This window comes from Anopheles marshallii, chromosome 3, assembly GCF_943734725.1.
Source record: "Anopheles marshallii chromosome 3, idAnoMarsDA_429_01, whole genome shotgun sequence".
In the NCBI taxonomy this organism is placed as follows: Eukaryota; Metazoa; Arthropoda; class Insecta; order Diptera; family Culicidae; genus Anopheles; species Anopheles marshallii.
In genome coordinates this window covers 71260524-71279750 of record NC_071327.1, presented here as the reverse complement: position 1 = coordinate 71279750, position 19227 = coordinate 71260524, and the positions used below count along the sequence as shown (strand labels likewise).

Below are 19227 nucleotides of genomic sequence, written 5' to 3'. Positions count from 1 at the left end.
TCGGGTCGGTGATCTGTTTCGAGACAACTTTTTTTTTTTGCAAGGAACGACGTTTGGCGCGTGCTTTTTCCGGCGGCTGGACTAGATTAAGCGTGTGGCGGCTGCGAGACAAAATCGGACAGTTTTGTTTTCGGCAGAAAATGCCTTGTTTTCATGGGGGGGATTTTCAGTTGAATGGCTCTTGTGTGGTGCGTTGCTGCTGTCTGGTTCAATTCTTCGTCGTCATGGTTTTCCTTATACATGCAAGATGACAAAGTATACTGCAGATGTGGAAAGACACACCTGCCGATACCTGTGCTTGTTTATTCTGTTTCTTTTTTGTTCCATTGGCTTGAGTTGTTTCGATCTTGATCATGCCAGCCATGCTTTTGTTTTTTAGGACATTGCAACTTACAGCTGTGCTTCGGTCAATGTTGACTTTACGAAACAGTTAAGTGCGGGTGAGCAATTATTGGTGCTTTAAAAACAATAAAAAAAAGTCCTTAATTAGAGCAATCAAATAATCGCACGAGGTTATTTAATTTTAATTCGTTAAATATGTTTTAAATAATATTTGAAAATTCCAGAAATGAATAATTATTAACAAACAAAAATAAGAAACGTCTCACAAGTACAGATTTTGATCGATATTTCACATTGAAATCACACTGCGTTCCAGACCGATCATAATTACAAATCGATCCACCAAAGTGCCCGGACATAAAATCACACGAAGGCACATTTAACCGTAGCTATTTGCCTTAATACACGCCCCCACCCGTAAGCTCCGTCCGTGGGCAGATTTAGAGCGCCAAGCGTTATCCGCTAAACGGTCGTGTGTTTTTTTTTTTTTGTTGTTTTCGTGGAAAATTCGCGCAATTTTCCTCACCGTTTCGCGTTTCGGGGGCGAAAATTACATCAATCCGAAGCACAGGCGTCGCGGTAGAAAAGCGCCATTTTCTTCGCTCGCAAAACGGCGTAACGTCAGCAGCAGCTGGCTGGATTTTCGCGATAAGCAGTGTGTAAGCTCCGCCGGGGAAATGTGGTGGCTGGGGTGGGTTCCCCCGTTCGCAACGGAGGTTCCCATACCGGGAATAAATTTATAACCACACCAGCGCCACCCGCAATCCCGTAATCCTTCTTACGGTTGGTATCAGGACATTTGGTCCACCTCCTCTCGCTTACCTGCCGTCCCAAGACAATACCGGGGGGGGTTTGTCGTCCTTCTGGGTCGGTTCGTGTGGTGCTAGAGTTTGCGAAGGTTAGAAAATAAATTTAGCTGCCGGATCGGCGCCACGGGCACGTACCGTTTCTTATTTTTGCGATTCGGTCCGTCTTGTTTCGTTCATTTTCTTGCCTCGCAAAAGCATAATTTGAAACTTCCCGTAAACACGGCAAACACGCAAAGCGAAGCCCGTGTGCTTTCCATTCAATGTTTCCGACACCACCCCGCGGTGTTGACTTTAGCGCGCGTTTCTTTAGTTTGCAATTTGCAATCAGAAGGTCGTGCGGTGTGCAGATTTTTCGCGGCAGGACATTAAACGTACAATCGGGTGCTTCAAAAATGCCACAAAAGAACGAACTGATGTGAGGTGTTCACGAGGTATTCGGACACAAGTTGTGAAAGAAATGGGAATAAGGAACTTTATTAAATTAATTATATGATTTGTTGTTGATTAAAATTATTCGCTTTGTTTGTGGAGCGGATTTTACCCGGAAGCTGTTTGCATTTAGTTTTATTGAACTTTGAATCATCTCGACAGACGTTAATTAACGCAGTCCGGAGGGCCGCAGTACACATCAAAAACATACCTTACTACCGGTGTTATTGACACTTCAGCGGGTGCTACGAATTCGATTAACCTTTATTTGGTACCTAGTTACACAACTCGAATTTGTGCAAAATCAAATGTTGATAGTCAGCGCGCAAAGAGGATTTGCATGCGGAAGCAGAACTTTATTTCACCAATCATCTCCGTCCAAATTAATCGCTCCCTGGTGCCACTGGTGTTTGGCCACTGCATTTCATTGCACTGTGTCCCGGTATTTGTGTGTGTGCGCTTACGGTGAGTTTGTCTGTCCACTGTTCTATCAGCATTTGCCATGCACAGTGGACGAAGACCCGGGGCAAAATATATTTTTATGTTTCACATATCAGTACAGTTAGTATTTTTGCATAAAAATAGTTACTTACACATAGTGGGAAACAAGAAATAGTGGCTTGGAACTCCGTAAATTCGTGAAAATAACTTATGAAATTATTATTTATTGTATAAAAGGAAAATGTTTAAATGATAATATTTCCGAAAATACTTCTTCGATTTTATTGTTTTGCACTGTTTCGTAAATCTAGTTTGATTATCTTTATGGATAAATACACAATGCATATAACGTAACTAAATTGCTAACAGAACTATGGCAATAAATTTATAATAATCTTTGCTGGGATCAACGGTTCGATTAAACCCAGTGTAGTGATGCGATATAATTACGCTAGGTGGCGCTTGCTACTAAAAAAGGGATCGTGATCGGTGATGGACGATCGAGCACCAAAAACAGCACCAGCACCAACAAAAAAGGGTTCTTTTCGAACTAAAACTCCAACCAGGAACGAATTTTTTGTTGTAACTCCACCAAACTCCGAATAAAATAATTGTTGTTTTAGTTGGAAAGTGATTACTGAACGCAACCTTTGGACGGGGATGCAATCTGTTGCGTATTACAAGCAACAATCTTCATATGTTAACCATTTTTTTATCTTAAAGAGTGGGAAAATTTAAAAAATGAAGGTATTCTCGTGCGTTCCCTTACATTGAAACGTTGTATACTGATTGAATTGATGAAGCTTTTTCCAAAGATTACCAGTTAAAGCAATTCTTTAGTCTTACATCTCATTTGCTTGTAAATCTCGTATTCTTCTGCTTCAAATTTAACAATACACACGTTTGCCACCGGAACTTTAATACTATTTTCATCTAAACCTTAGTAGAAGCTTTCATTTATTCCTGCAAGATTAATTTTATTTCTGACAACATTCAGTCCATTGCTATTCAAAGTATACATTTTAATACGAATTACTAAAGTGACATTATTTTAGGTTGTTGATGTAATGAAGTTATTGCACCAAAAACACATTCCCATTGACTGTTGAATTTCTGGCAATTTTTTGACAATGTTATTCTCATCAGCCGATCCCACTGTGCGTTGATGCAGCTCCGTTTCCCGATGTGTCCTAACCCTGGCGGGCGCGCATGTGTGTAATCCGTCGTAGCATCATATCGGTATCGTTGCCCGATGTCGTCTGGCATGTACGCACGGGTGACGTTCTCGACGGATCGGGTCGAGAAAATGTGATTATAAACTTTACTAACTAATTCACAAACAGTCAACACACCGGTTGCAATTCTGATTAGTTGCAGGATACCAGTTTCTGTTTCCGGGGTGCCCTCCGTACCTGTGTGTTGGTGTGAAAAGCGAAAAAAAAGGATCAATGTCCCCCTCCGAGGGTGGCAGAGGCTAACGCTTGCATTTGGAACTTCACACCTTTGAACTTTGGTCGCCAAACTGCTGGACATCGTCGGGTGCATCCCCACCCCAGCAGTTTGCATCATGCCGAGGAGAGCCAATGCACCGGGAAAAGGCTGAAACAAGGGTTGGAAATTGGTACGCTTTCCATATCCTTCTTCCCATGCTGTATTAGCTGCCGTTTTTCGCATTCACCGGTCATTCACCTTGCTGTGGTTCGGATGATGGCCGACGAGGCGATTTTGATTTTTGGCTTCCTCCAATTTCGGACACCGTAGAACACAAAGAACGGCCACTTGGTGCGGCTACCGGCAAACCCTGCTGCAGGAGGAGAACAAATGGCTCTTTTGTTCCCCGTTGATCAGACAAAGCAGCAGGAAGATTGAAGCTTAACGATTCCCGTTTGCCCAATGGTAAGGAGTTAAGAACCTAACGCAAACCACTGAAGGGAAGGCATAGACATAAAGCGACGCAAAAAATAAAGACAGCTGTTGCAAAACCAAACAAACCAATAAGTCAAGATGGCAAGGAAGGAAGGAAAATAAGGAGCGTCCTCGCGGCCTGATGTGAGCATAAATGTACTAACGAAATGTAAGGAATGAAATGCACATTTCGTTGATTGGGAGCAGTTGTGCGTTCCGATACTATCCGTCAAGCTTAACAATAATTCTCAAAATAATGATGTTGTAACCATTAAACTCTGCGGTTAAGCGCATATTCCTGAAGGTGTGGAAAACAGCTGTTATAAGCCTGTCTTTAGTAGCCACCTTCTCAAAAGCTTGAACCTTCTGGTTCTTTGCAAAATGATTCTAATGCGGCCTCCGGTTATGTATGTATCGCTGATGGCATCTTTTGACCAGGCTGGTGGTGTAAGCGATGCTTTCAGGCAAATCTTTAGCTCCGAAGCTCATAAATATGTATCCGCAACGATTACAGTGAGCGCGTTTGGTGAAATGTGCTGTAAAAGACTCCGCTCCTTGCCAGGGAAGGTTAAAGGCACCGGGCTTTAAAATAAAAGTGACGAGGTTATTGACAGTGTTGGAAGCTCACTCTGCAGCAGAACTTCAGAATCCGATGAGCACTCGAGAATGTTGTGTTTTTTTTTTGTTAGTTCTTCATAACCGTCCCGGGGTCTGCCCGGGTCTGGTTGAGCATTGGAGCGTACACGAAGAACGAGTCACTACTGGTGGCTTCCGTTCTTTACACAGCTCGTGTTGTTTTTTGTTGCTTCCTTCTTCTAGTGCACGCGGCAACACATGACCCTTCCAGTTGGGGTACTCTGACCGAGTGAAGGCACATTTTGCTGGTAAAGCCCAACCCCAGCAGTTGGGGGGGGGGGAGGGTCGCAAATTGTTGCAGTGAGAGAACCGCCGCACCATTTGGTTATTATTATTATCCTTTGTGCATTTTTTTTTTTCATGTTCGGTTGATGTGCAACTGTTATGCTCTGGGGGGTTGTGGAGTAGGGCGCAAAAAAAAAAAATAATAGTCTCACAAGTTGTACGTGGTCGTCTCTCGCCGTCCGCCTGTCCATGGGGCACAGAACCGTCGGTATTTTTATGAATTTTATTTCCTCCCCGAATGGTCTAATAATGATGCTTCCCTGTTTGCGGTGCGGTTGAGGAATAACCTTCCCACCGGGTTGGACAGCTGTTGTGAAAATATTTGGGCTTTGCCCACTCAACCGTTCCTTGAGGGTTTTGCGTGTTTTGTTTTATGTTTTCGTTAGTTGGAATTAATTGTGTGTGTTTTTTTTAGAATGCCTTTTGCCAACCGATCTATACCGAGCCAACGATTTTATGACTTTGAAATTGAAAGCTATGAGAAAGTTACGACTTGATCGTTCTTACATTAAAGATATGGAGATGTTTTTAAAAGCAAGGAGTTTGAGTACCCCTGGTTTCGACTATTGCAACCAAGATGAAACCATTCGCTGTTATCGCTTCCAAGGACTAGGAAAATCGATTTCCGTACTGACAGAATCTGCCGAAGGGCACACAACCCCATCGTTGGTCGATCGCAAAACAGAGGAACATCAGTAAGCTTCCTCTGCACCGCGTGTGGAAATCCACGAGCAGTCGAAATACTTGGACGTTGTATTAACCTTCCTGTGTGTTACATTGCGCATTGCTCGATGACGGCGATGTATGCACACGGTGAAATGAAACGAAATAGTTTTCCTTCCCTCAGCTTTCCCGCTCGCTACAATCGCAGGGAAGATTTTATTTCACGTTGCTGTCGCTGATGTAGACCTTCGCATCGCATCCCACACCGTCTCAGCGACGCACAGAGAGAGCGCCAGAGCACAGGGGTGGGAACGGATCGCCCTCTCCGCGCGCCGAAAGGTGGCAGAAATCCTTTCTGCGTCGGGCGGAATTTCAATTTGGGGCGAAAATGCGGAAAACATTTTGTCCCTGCTGTCGGGCGCTGCTGCAATCTCCGCAAGGGAAAATTGTCATTTTGCTTGTGGTTTCGTCGCTTCACTCCTTTGCTGCCGTTGGCTGGCAGCGGCTGTGTCAGTGACAGCCGGAAAGAAGGTGCGAGGATTGTTATTGTTAAACGGTGGAAATGGAGCATTACGTTCATTTTGTTTTTTTTTCGCTTTTCTTGGATTGTTTAGATCGTGGAAATGGAATATGCCGAAAGTAAGATAACTTTTTTGGGAATTAAAAGGAAATGTATAACAGTTTTTTGAAAATTTTATTGAAATAGTATTGATACTAATGATATATAATACAGATACAAATGTGTTCTAATGGCTGCTAATTTTCCCTTAATGTACCCTTAAGTTCCCGGTAAATTAAGGGTCATTTAAGGGTAATTTAACGAAATTTTATTGGCTGGGATGTCTTCCGATTTCGTTTAATTTCGTTATTTTTAAAATTCAATAAACATGCTTTTTTCTCTTCAAAGAAGTGAACAAACTCCCTTTTTGAAAGAAAACTTTTCATTATCGGCACAACAATCTCAAGAGGTCCCGCAGCGGGATAGTCCTGCGTACGGAGGATTGATTTGGATGGGATTTTGGACCGGTTCTGTCGTGTGCAAACCGGCACCTCGATCAGCACATCACCGGGCCGCCCTTTTGGAAGGAAACACACCTGCCCAAATCCAATCACACCATGCCGATTTTTGAATTGGGCATCCTTCTGTCAAACACGGTTTGACAGTTCGCCAAAATCAGTTGTCAAAAAAATTCCCTCGTAGAACAGCAGACGTATAACAGTTAAAAAAAATATATCACCGTATGAACTGCATTCATTCTCTCACCCAGCGGATTGGTTCACTCAGTTCACACCGATCTGTTGCTGCCGCCGCGAAGAACACGCTGGCCGGTATTAAATTGCACACAGACAAACAAAAAAAAAACCGCACATTGATTTAAAACACGTGGCCGCCGCGAGCTACATAGCTGTTACATGCACGGGCACTCGTGCGCGAAAAGCAGCACCCACCACCTTCTATGACCGATGCATGATTTTATGAAGGAGCGAAACGAAACGAGAAAAGCGATAACACAGCAAAGAGAGATTGATCCCTCCTCCTCCCCCCAGGATGCAAACCGATGGGTGGGCCCGCGCGTCGCGAAAGCGTCGATAGTGAAAATGTTTATGCATGCTTATGGGGGTTTTGTTTTTGTTTTTCCTCCACCGCTGGTAGGTCCGGGCCCGGGTGTTTGGCTTTCGAAGGTTGCGATGCAAATCAGGCGGCTTACCGCGCCAATATGTTGCGGATCGTACCACCGTCGTATCGATGGGTAGTAGTGAATCAAATGTGCGTAATGCTGCTGGAATGTTGCTGGTGAAGGTGTATTGTTTTCGTCCTCTTCATGTTTTTTTTTCTCGCCGTTCTTTTGATGAATGGTAGCGAAGATGTAATTATTTGAGCAAAAAAAAATCATACATACATTTGGATGATCTTAGAGAGGGTGGCCTCGTTTATTGGCGTAAAAAAACCACTGTAAGCGGAGAGCACCTTTAAGGCGCTCATGTGTACTCTTACGTTTTTTTAAGGGGTAAATAATTCAAGCTTCCTTATTCTCGTAACAGAGTAAACTTTAAATCAGTTCAATGTTATTATTAAATATGTAATAGTTCAGGGAATTACCAAACCCTCCAAACAGCTTCCCAGTGGAAAGCAGTTGAGTCGAGAAGGAAGTGTTCGAAATGCATCTCACTGTAGGAAATCGTTCAAAATCAATATCGCAATTCCTGTAAAACAGTACGGCTTTGGAATAATTGAATATTAAATTTTAATTAAAACAACATCATCCTTGCCTTAAGGCACCGTCTCGACGATGATGCAATACCCAAAGAAAAAAAAAACAATAAGAAAATGAAGGATAGAAATAATGTTGCCTTAATTTTCTTCGATCGATTACGCTTCATCTAGCAAAAATGTATCCCGCTCGCCCACTTTGTTCTCGGCAAAATAGAACGCCCGAACGCCACCAGCAGCGCTATAATTGATTGCAGCTGCCCTTATGTAAACATGGTGTTCGGAACATCCGAAAGACTACGCGAGCCGGAAATGTTGCCATCGCCCTCATTGGGTTGAATTGGGTCACAGACAGGCACCGTTCGCGCAGACAATAAGTCTGTCATCGTTCGGGAATAAGTGCATCTTCTTCGCTGCTGATGAATCACATCGGTTTTGGTTTTAATTGTTGGGAGAGTTTCGGATTTAAGAAGTCAAAAAAACCCCATAACAACATGTTAGAACGATCAAGAAACCTCAAGAGGCGAGTAGTTACTCACCAGCAATGGTAAGACTGGTGCAATCAAGCAGCTTTATATTTGGTTCGCCGTTCGCTGTTCCACACCCAACCAAAGGTGGAAACATCGTCAACTTGTGAATAAATTATTTGCAAACTCTAAAATGTGTCTGCTTTTGGCCGGTGCTTCACAGTGGTGCTTCGCCAGTCGCGGTACGTCCAAACGAACGCGCCAACGCTTTGAAGGCTAACGTGTCGAAAGATAATTAACATCGAGTGAAAATTAATTACTCGAATCAGTCTCGAGTCTCTTGCTCGGGCCAGATTTTCCATTTCTTTTGGGCCCCCGCTCAATCTGTGTGACGCGCGCGCTCCAATAATGGTCGGCCGGGACCTTGCCCGGTAGCAAAAGGTACAACCCTGCTTCCGCACGAAGAACCACCCGAAGATGCCAGGGGGGTGTTACATTGGGGGCTGTCCGCGCGCGAACTTCCCCTGTTGGTGGTAGGATTTTTTTTTGGCGCTGAAAATCGACTCGGCGCTTTGAAATGTACACCCCGATTTGCAATTCAAATGGAAAAGGCTGCTTGTGAGACACGGACCAGCTCTGGCCACCGTTGGAGTGATGTTTTCCGCTGTTTGTTTTTTTTGCGCTATAGAAAATAGATGCGAAACGAAGACGTGGTGTCGGGGGGAGTTGGGTGATACGCTTGGGGACCACTTTTCCACGGCGCGTTGAATCCTATCGTGGGTGTAAGGTAGTGTCTCTTGTTCGGAGAACGAAATGGCACAAATGTTTCCTTCAAAGTGTAACACCACTTGTGAGAAAAGACAAAGTTTTGGGGGATGAGCCGCTGAGAAATTTGACTATTTCATTACGGGTTTTTTTTTCGAAAGTCCTTAAGCTCGGATCCACCCCACGTCAGTCGAGTCTTCTTTATCGGAACAACAGCCTGAAGAGGTCTAGAGAAGGGTCTGCCATTTTTGGCTTTTTTCGACTTAATTTATCCGTGGCCGGATAATCAGAAGTCCTGCTTCCGGAGGAATGGGTCCAGATGGGATTTTGGACCGGCCCCGTCCTGTGAAGATCAACACCGCTACCATTACACCACCGGGTGACCCCGGGTCGATTCTAGTTCCTTCCAAATTTGAGTAAAAAGTGGAAATGTGCAGATAGTAATAAAAAGGCTTCATATATTGCTGCTCCGTCTTAACGCATTCGTTGATTTTTGCCACTAGATTGTCGCACACAGCAGAGCCCGCTGTGTGACCGTAAGAGATCTCTTAATCTAAATGCAATCTGCCCTGGCCTTGGGCAGCTAATTCAATTGGATGAGTCGGTCTCGGTCTCATATTTCTTTGCCCCCCGCTCAGTGTGGTGCGAATGTATGCGATTAGTTTATCACGACCTGAAGAAAAGGCCACCACATACTGCCAATCCCGATTGGAAGCCCATTATCCGGGTCCCTTCGGCTAGTGCTGCCGGGCTCTCTCTCTCTCTCTCCCACAGCACAGCAGATAATAAAATTAACACACAGGCTCCTTTTAAACGTGCGCCCGCTCCTTTACGCCCGCCAGTATCGGTGGTCTGATATCCGTTGTGCCATCTTGACCTTGTGCTATTGCGTCTCCGCTCGTGGTGGAAGTAATTTTCGAACGGTTTCTTTTTTTTTTTTGTTGCTTTGCTTTGTGATGAAAGAAAGCAATATTGCGTCGCCCGCAACACCTACGACAACATCACGCACCAACGCCGGTGACACTGTTAGTGGTGGTGTCTCTTTGTCCAACGTCCTTAAGAAACCGATTCCCGCCGCAACGAACTGGAGGCGGGCGGTGTGTTCATCGCAAACGGCGGTGGGGGCACGGAGAAAATCCGTGGAAATTACTTCTTCGGAAGGAAATGATTCGGGGTCTAGGTTTCAGTGCTGGGTTGGGTGTGTGCTAACCATTTCGATAACCGTGGCGAAAGGTGGCACGTGAATAAATGGGGTTTTTGGTGACGCAACGTCGATTCTACCTTACCGGCGAAGGTAAAGCAAGTTGGTGGTGAGCTTCGTTGGGCGGAGATTGGGGCCAGAGATTAAAGATTACAATAGAAGGTAATAGGTGTGGTGAAAATTGGCCAGTGTTCTAATGATTCGTCTTTTTAAAATCAGATCATCACTTTGTCTATAATTTATTAGTACTTTTAGCAAACTTTCTACAAAGATCGCTGAGATCATTAAGAGATCTTGAATTTATTCTCAACAAAACCGCTGGCGAAAGTCAAGTGTCAACTGTGTTGACAACGAACAATGTTTCGTTACGCTCTTTGTCCAAACGCGAGAACAGTGGTGTGTGTGTGTCCGTGACCCTCACACGCAATTACTGACGAGGAGTAATAAAGTGTCACAAGATATCGAGCGAATCAGAACGAATCGACCGTCATCGAACGCGTCGCGAAGTGCTCCACCGCTCCCACCCGCAGACGTCGTTCGCGTGCTCTTTGTCACCCGACGAGGAAGATGCAAGGCAACGCCGACGAACGCTGCCGTCATTATGTGCCGTAGTCGATATGTTTTACTGCGGTGTACGGCTGGAATTAGTTCACTGCGCGAGGGTGGTGCGATGGTGCGAATCCCCGAGCGTATAGTCTCCATTTGCGAGGTTGCGAGATGACTATGGGCTTTGTTATTGGTGTAGTGTCCTTCCGGTTTGCCAATCCCACCGAAAGACGGTGCGGTTGTGTGGGGGGGGGGGTCTTTTTGTGATTTTGATAGAAGTAATTTCCCAGCATGTGGCTCCCTGAAGGACATTCTCTCTCTACGAAGATATGCGAGACAAAGTTTCCGTCCCCGTTTGGGTGAGTCCCTTCAAAATTCACGTAGAAAATCAAAACCTTCCAGAAACACACGAGTATTCCAGGTGCGGTTGTAGCACAAAGGAAATACTTTTTGACATTTTTCAGATATTTGCATTTAAAGTGTACGAATTGTGTGTGTGTATCTAAACTATTCTGAACATGTTCTGTTAGATTTGGAATTTTAATTAAATCTTCGAATGTTTCGCATGGCAACTGGAGTGGTCTAAACAGTTGCAGTCCCACCTATTTCTAAGGTAAAACATTATTATCTACTAAACACCGGGTGCCTAAGCTTAAGTGACATAATTCATGTCATAATATCCATAAATGTGGTACACTTATTTCTTCCTGGCACTCCAACGCCCTATTGCCTTCGGCAACTGGACAGGCGAGCATCCACGCGTAACGAGACGCAATAAATTCTCGCGTTCCACTTGTAACCTCGGGAAGTGAAGCTAAGCGGCCAACTTCATGCCCAGCTATCGGTGACCCTTTCCGCCTTTTTTTTGGGTTCCATTCGATAACCAATAGTGCTCATTTTTACTTCAATTCTTCTGCCACATTCGGGCGACGCCGTCACCCTGCGCGACTGGCGGTTAAAAGCCAACCAATTTTCACGATAAATTCCCGCTCCCGGGATAAGTTTTCCGTTGGCTATTTTACGGGTTTATGGTAAGCACCGCTGACGTAAAGTTTTTTGTACGTCTGGTAAATGTTTCAATCCTTCGCCTTTCGACCACGGAGCTTTGCTGCAAACCCCGCGCCGGGGCCCGGTAGCCTGTTTATGAACTGTCGAAAGTTTATTTATGGCCCTTTTTTCCTAATGGTTTCGATATGTCTGAATGTGTGTGTGGCTTTTGTGTTGCTAGTGTTCTGCGAACAATTAACCGGAAAAGTGCAACCCATGCAGCCGGCACAATCGCGTTGCACTTCGAACGTTTTACCACCATTTTGGTACTAACGAACCATTTAAATCAAGAACCAGATGGGCTGCATGCTGTATTTTGGGAGGCCATTGTACCCGCTCTTACGGATTTTCTTGGCAAATCGATAAAAGTTGCTCAAGCGCTTGAACTCGGGCTGTAGCTCGTTTCAGTGTAAAAAGGATCAAGACAAGGAGTGTACTTCCTTTTTTTTCCTTTCCTTCCGATGAATGGTTAATTTCTATTTTCGACTTCTGTGTGGCTGTTATCCCTTTGGGCTGCGTCCTACATAGCATCTGGTAAGGTTGCGTGCTTTCTCATCCTTCCCCTCTGCGTTTGAAGGGTTGATGGTCCTCCGCCCGGTAGCTCCAGCCGAGATGCTATTTTCGTTACCAACGTCAATCCCCAACACCGGATGGGGGGGGAGGCATAAACCATCCATTTGTGGCTCCTGCATGGCCCTTTCTGCAGCGTGGCGGCATAAGGACCTGAAAACGACCTGTAACGATGTCGGAATGCCCGCTGCACGCGATTTCATTAATGGTCGGGAATTTTGTTTTCTAATAATGGGCCCGCTTCTGACACTTTTGGTGTAGGCGTCTGTTTCCGTTGCTTCCCTGCCAGCCGCTGACGTCAGGGATGGAAGAATAAATATTTGAAACCCTATTGCGCGTTGGTTTTTTTTTTTTTTCGTTTCGGTGATCCAGTAAGGTTCCGGGATGTTCCGATCTCGGGAAACATTTTCATTCGCTCGAGCGTAGGAATGTGTCTTGATGCGGGCGAATTTCAACGAATTGATAGATATCTTGGAGTTGGTGTTACCAGACGGGAATGTTGTCCTAATTCTGTCCAGCATAAATCAAGCTGCCATCAGACATGAATCAAGTTTCACGTGCTGCGTGCTGTTTGCTTACAGCACCTATGTCGGTGTCGCTTGTGGATATCCGTGTTAGAATACAGCTCATCGCACCTTTTAACAACGAAAACCGTAAACAAATGCCCGGCCGTTTAAATGTCGGCAAAAGACCAACCTTCGAAATAAGCTTCGATTCTATTCACCTCACGGGTTTTGTTGCTGCGCGTCTCTCTTGTTTACCTTACCCATCGATGTGAGAGTTGAAATCTTCAAATTCGCGTCCCCCATATCAACGTTACCAAACGGGACGACGCACTGCGACGCACTCACTGAGGTGGGGTCAGGTCTGATGCAACGCGAGCAACTGTGACTGTGTCGCACATTGTTGTCGCGGGGAGGATTTGAGATTATTTGATTTCGCTCAGACCAGCTTCTTATTTGGCGTCTGTTACATTCGGGTTAGACCACATTTCGCTCGCGATTTCGCATATCTTGAGACGCCGTCGGGAACTGACACACGGCGGTGCCCGCGGTGATGTTTGCAGACGACATCGTCGCGGGCTAGTGCAATCACCCCGAGACACTTCGATTCGGAGTTTTGTTGTTTTTCTCTTCGTCGATGCGTTCGCTTTAATCGTAACTTAGACGAGTGTCGCAATATTTGGATGTGGCAGGTGGATTTGCCTTCCCATCGCGGTACATCCTGGCCCTTCCCATTTCATTCACGGGGAAATAAGCGTAAACGAAATTGTTTTTTGGAAGCATTTCATTGACAGCCGGCATGACGCTTGGATGGTTGAAATTGATTTGATATTGATGGAAAGCAGTCGCGGACTCGGTAAATATGCCGATCATCTGCAAATCGATGAATAATTGTAATTCAAATGAATTCTTGTAAGAGAATTCGGCAAATCTCCATTTTGAGTTTTTAATATATATTTTTAGAACCAAGACCTTTTCTTCGTCATCTCCATAATAACCTCAAGAAGTCTGCCATTTCTAGCTTTCTTTGACTTAATTTGCCCATAGCCGTATAGTCAAGTCTTTCGAGAGGAGAATTGATCCAGGATTTTGGATCGGTCCAGTCGTGTAGAGCCTCTACCAATACATCACCAGGCCGCCCCAATATTTGAAGATACCTACTCTTATTCGAAGCCTCTCGATGTACACCACTAAACTGGAGAATTCTAGTCGCACCCATCCCATCAAGAAACAACAGCTTCACAATGCATTCTGTAGAACAGTTGTTGTTATCATCACCACACGAACGCTCGCCTCTTCCAAGTTTGATTGCACCCGGGACAACAAAGCAAACTCCAAGATTCGTTCGCTTCAAAGTGCTCCGATTGGAGTGGAACTCAGCAAGAACTGGTGTTGGTTGTGTTTTATCCTCCACCCGGGCAACCAGTGCTCTGACGATGGTGGTCTGCAACTAATTCCAGTGCGAAGTGGCAACACCAGTTGCGTGGTTTATTTTATTTCCAGATCGTTTTCTGCGTTTTGCTCCTTTGTTCCACCGGGTGGGGAGGAGGACATAGTTTGAGTTGTAGAAATTGTGCCACACCGGGAAGCGAGAGGATGAAAATCTCTTTGCAGACGTCCGTTCGGATGCTTGCGATGAAGACTAACACTCCACACAAAATGACATAAAAAAAACACGACATTGAACGAAGCAGCGACAGCACATCGGACCCTAAGGCCACACGGTAGCGCTCATAACATTTAACGTTCACTCGTTAACGGGCAGACAGCTACGATTGTGCCGCGTGCTAAATGCATAAGAAAATAACAAATTCCAATTCCACAAAACTTCTGACCGGTGCGGTGCTCTGCGGGGACCTTCAAACCAGTGCAGTAAGCACTGGGCAGAAAGTGAGCAGAAATAAAATTCTATTGCACCACATCACCATCGCGATCTTCCGTCGACATTCTGCTGTGATGATGATGATGGTGATGATGGAAACATCTTTCCCAATCGATTTTAATTGCTGAAAATTGCGTAGTGTCGATTGCTGGATGTGGTTGCATTGTCCATCTATGACATTTTCATGAGTTTATATTAAATGCGGACGTTTGAAAGGCGGTCGTCCTCGTCTAATAATCGAATCGAATTATCCTTCAATCCTTTTTATCATTCTGCATTTAAAAGCCATCTTTATTAATTTATCAACCACAGAGATGCATGCAGGAACGCTCAGTAATTGCACAAACGTGTGTTTGAATTTCTTCCCGGAATCGAACTCCGCAGTTAATTTCACAGCTTCACCACAACATTCCGTACGTCACTCGCATTTGAAGGTAGCTCATAAAAGCATGAACAACACGCAATTCATTGCATACTATTTTTACTTATGTATTTTTTTCTTCTCAGAATCGAATTGTTTCGTGCCTCCGGATGGCAGTCGAATTAATTATTTTGTTACACGAAATATGTGGCGAAATTCTCCGATGATGCGCAGTCAAACGCTATGACTTCTGACATTTGCATGTTAGTGCCGAGTCGCTTCGATATATTTGGTACGGATGGAAATAGTTAACCTTAGGCGGTGTGTTGTCGATGGTGGTGATAAGCAGAAGTTTCGAAGCTGAGCTACTGGTGCCCCACATGTGAGCGCAAATGTGAACTCTATGCGAACATTTATCTGTCTTGTGTTGAAGCCGGTACTAATTGATGGTGTAGTTTCGGTATCGATCAGTACAAATGACGCTGAGCTAGTCGTGATGATGCGTGCGTACTATGATAAGTGAGGTTAGTTCGTGGATGCTTCTTCATGACGTCCGACTTCTTCACAGGGAATTACGTGTCTGGAACAGTCAGGATACGCTTTTACGGATGTTTGACGCGCTTGTACGAAACCCCAACCGGTTTAAGGAAAAGCGCCTTCATGCATCAAAAGTATTTCAAATTGCCTCATAGAGCTGGCTCGGTGGAAAGCGAGAACACCACACCGAAAATCGTTGGTGCTGTGCTGTGTTGTAGTAGCGCCGGCCAATAGCTACCAGCTAGCACGCAACATAAACGCAACACTTTCGCCTCCCGATAACTATTCATAGGAAAATTAAAGGTGTAAATGAAATTAGAGACTATGGTGTGGTATACGTACGTCCGCTTCTGGCGATATAGGCGTAGCCTTTCAAGGCGAAGGGGTATCAAACCAGCTGCCAGTCGGTTGTTGACTCCTTCACGGTTGGTTTGCCGTATTTTAGTCCTTACGCCCGTTTTTTCTCGCCCACACTCGGCTGCAGAGCCGAACCAACAGTTGGGGTGAGGCCGACATGTATGTGGGTTCTAATATGCTGTACAAATGAGCTTGTGCCATGTGGAGTTGGCTAAAGAATTTTCATGTCCATGGCTGTTTTTTTTTTTTTTGCTTTTTCATCCGGTCACGCTCTCGCTACAAGGCTACATGGGAAATTGTGTTGTACCACGGCGCTAAAAGCTTGCAACGCCAACGGAGCCTCGTTTTCGCATGGACATTGTTCCCCGTGATGCTTCCGGATCGTCACTCGTCAGCGCCGTTCGCCGGCACACTTGTATCAGGTGGAGGCGCGACACGAGTGACGTGCATCAAGATTTGAATTGAATTAAAATTTGCCGCTCAGTTTCCCGCCCCGGCACGGCCCAGATTCCTGTCTGTCATCCATCCAGGAGTTCCTAGAGCTAGTGTGGAGTGGTTACAACAGGAGGATCCTTTTTTTGATGTGAAATTCCCGCTGGCGAAGCCTTCAACATCGACGAATTGCATAAGGATATTCGCAGTTTCAACAACATTCTCATCAGTATTACTACTTTAAGTACCTTTGAAACATTTCACCAGTATGTAGTATGTTTGTTACATAAAAATTACGCTACATTACACATCACGCTTTACGATTATTGAATGATCAATCAGCGTTGGAAAATGGAAGCAAAAGGCTAAGAAAAGCTTGGGACAAAATTATGTGAAATGCGAGGTTTATGGAGGGTCCACTCGATTGATGCTGAGGAATGCTGACCATTACGATCGAACTGTCAATTTACAAGCTTCCCAATTAAGCAGTCGTGTGGCCGGCCGGCTGTGGTCGCAAAGGGGATGGCGATTTGAATTAATTCCCTTCCTCCCAAGGCGCTCAATGCACGGTTGATTTTCTATCGCCTTCACTTGTCGCGCACACAACCGTGCGATGCAATTCAATACTTGGCCAGCCGTGGTGTGTCGTGCTTGGAATGTTGGCTCATGACGGAAGGTGTCGATTGCTCGGTTCTTCGGATGCACGATGTAGGCGGACCTCACGACATCGTCCATTAGGTGGACCGCTAACAGTGGTTTGCACATTCCGAACGCAATTGCGCCGGGTTTTGATCTGTTTTTACCAAAGCGTAGTGAAGACGCGGGTGGTTAAAGCTATAGCGAGAAGTTTCTTCAAGATTAGTTGAAGCACCTCAAGTGCGCCCCACATTTAACGGTCGCCTCACCTTCGCTCGAAACAAACCTCTCCAAAAGTTCTTCCGGTAAGATAATCCTTCAAGCAAAGCAACAAACAAAACGAAACTTTACTGCACTGCGCCGTGCCGTGGCAACTTTTCTTTCGCAACATTTATCAGCCTTGTTCCATATTCGTCACCCGCGTGCGTGCCGGTCCGCACAAAAAAAAAAACACCAAAACACACTAAAATAAAAACAGCAAGCAACGCGTGTACTCGCTTTGCTCTAATTAATCATCTACGTTCCAGGCTTACTTCCATGCTTCGTGTGCTGGCCATTCCGGTACTAACGGTCGCTCCTCTTTCCTCTCTTTTTCCACAGGGCTGTCACCGATCCGCGTGATGGACGCAGGGTCGCACTCAAGAAGCTGCCCAACGTTTTCCAGTCGCTCGTGTCCTCGAAGCGCGTTTTCCGGGAGCTGAAGATGCTGTGCTTCTTCAAGCACGAAAATGTAAGTACCCAAAGGCGCCTTTGCGGAGCGGCAACTAGCAACAGCATCGAGATGAGACCTTCGGTCGCAGCACGAAAACGGCAGCCATCCGTGCTTGGCCGTGGAAGAGAGTGGGTCGTGTTTAGTTTTTTGTTTTCGCACATCTTTCCTTGCCCAACCTCATCCGGCGCATCGCTTTGCTCCTTAACGAGCCTTGGAGTTGAGTGGTGGAAGAAGTTTTTAATTAGAAAGTGTTGTCGTTACGCTTCGAGCAGTGAGGTAACTTTGGCAAGTGATATTATTCTTGTTAACCCCCGGGTTTTTTTTGTTACTGCTGCTCCTTTGGAGAAATTATTTTTCTTCTTCTGTTTTGGGAGGGGTTTTTTTTCGTCTTCTCCAACTCGCGTTTCCATATCCGATAGCATGTGTTTTAACATGTCCAGCGGAGTGCAAACATAGTGCGCCCACGCTAAATATGAAGCTTTAACAGGGTTTATATTGAAGGGATCGCACGAATGGCAGTGATTGGCATTAATGGGATGAAATGGTGAAAATTTATTGGTTGTTTATAGGTTTGGTCCAGCTATCTCCAATAGCTGGTCGATTCGAAATGGTACCAAATGGTCGAACCGATCCAGCTGTTGGAGCGACGCTTGCTTTTAGCTGTTGGTAGCACGAATACCTATCTGGAATAACAATGAATATTTCCCATCCCTTAGCAAACGAATCCGCTCGGTACGATTGATTGATGAACTTTGGGAAAAGTGCATCTGCAATGGTTTGGCGGGCAACACTTTATCGTTCCGATGTTTCGGTGCGATCCAAATCGGCCTCTACCAGCCTATGGCCCCTCGGGGAGTCGTTCCATTCGCCCACCGAACCACTACGGGTTGCGCCTCCTGCACCTCGCCAGGCACCAGGGACACACGAATCAAATATGAATCACGAACTAGGTTAATGGATGTTCTGAGTGGGGGGGAGAAAAAGCGGAAGCCTAGCATAGACAAGATGCTAGCGTCTGAAAATAGCCTGCAATCGATTAGCTTGCCTTGCCCCCGTGAGCATGGTGCAGCTACTGGATTGATCCCGTCATGATGGGAAACATTCGTTCCACACGGAAGGGGTTCCAGTTCCAAAGCGTACACACGGTATGAGCGATTTGATTTTGTAACATTCTTCACGTATTCGGAGCAACTCCAACAGCTCCAATCAGACACCAAATATTCCAATTCGTGGAGGAGGTAACTCATGTTTCTAGGTGTTTCTGGATCTTCAGAACGCTTGTGAAGCTATCAGTGTTATTTCTTTTGACCATGCTTTGCTTCACGGCAATTCTTGAAAGATCTTCCAAATGTTGCTATATTAGACTTACATTTTCTCCACTACAAGTTGATTTCAGCCTTGCACATCCGGTAACATTGTTGAGGAGAAAATAAATCTATACAAATCAAAATTCTCACTGCCACAGCGCTTTGTCGGTGGTCACGCAAGA

The 19227-nt window shown here is 45.2% G+C and overlaps 1 protein-coding gene across 1 annotated transcript in view; it reads left to right on the top strand.

Moving 5' to 3' along the window:
• Positions 1–19227, top strand: part of LOC128715432 (serine/threonine-protein kinase NLK) — a 66008-nt gene that overhangs the window by 33009 nt on the left and 13772 nt on the right. The window contains exon 2 of the mRNA XM_053810330.1: positions 17627–17756. Within this exon, the coding sequence (XP_053666305.1) occupies positions 17627–17756 (130 nt within the window). The remainder of the gene's footprint in view (positions 1–17626; positions 17757–19227) is intronic.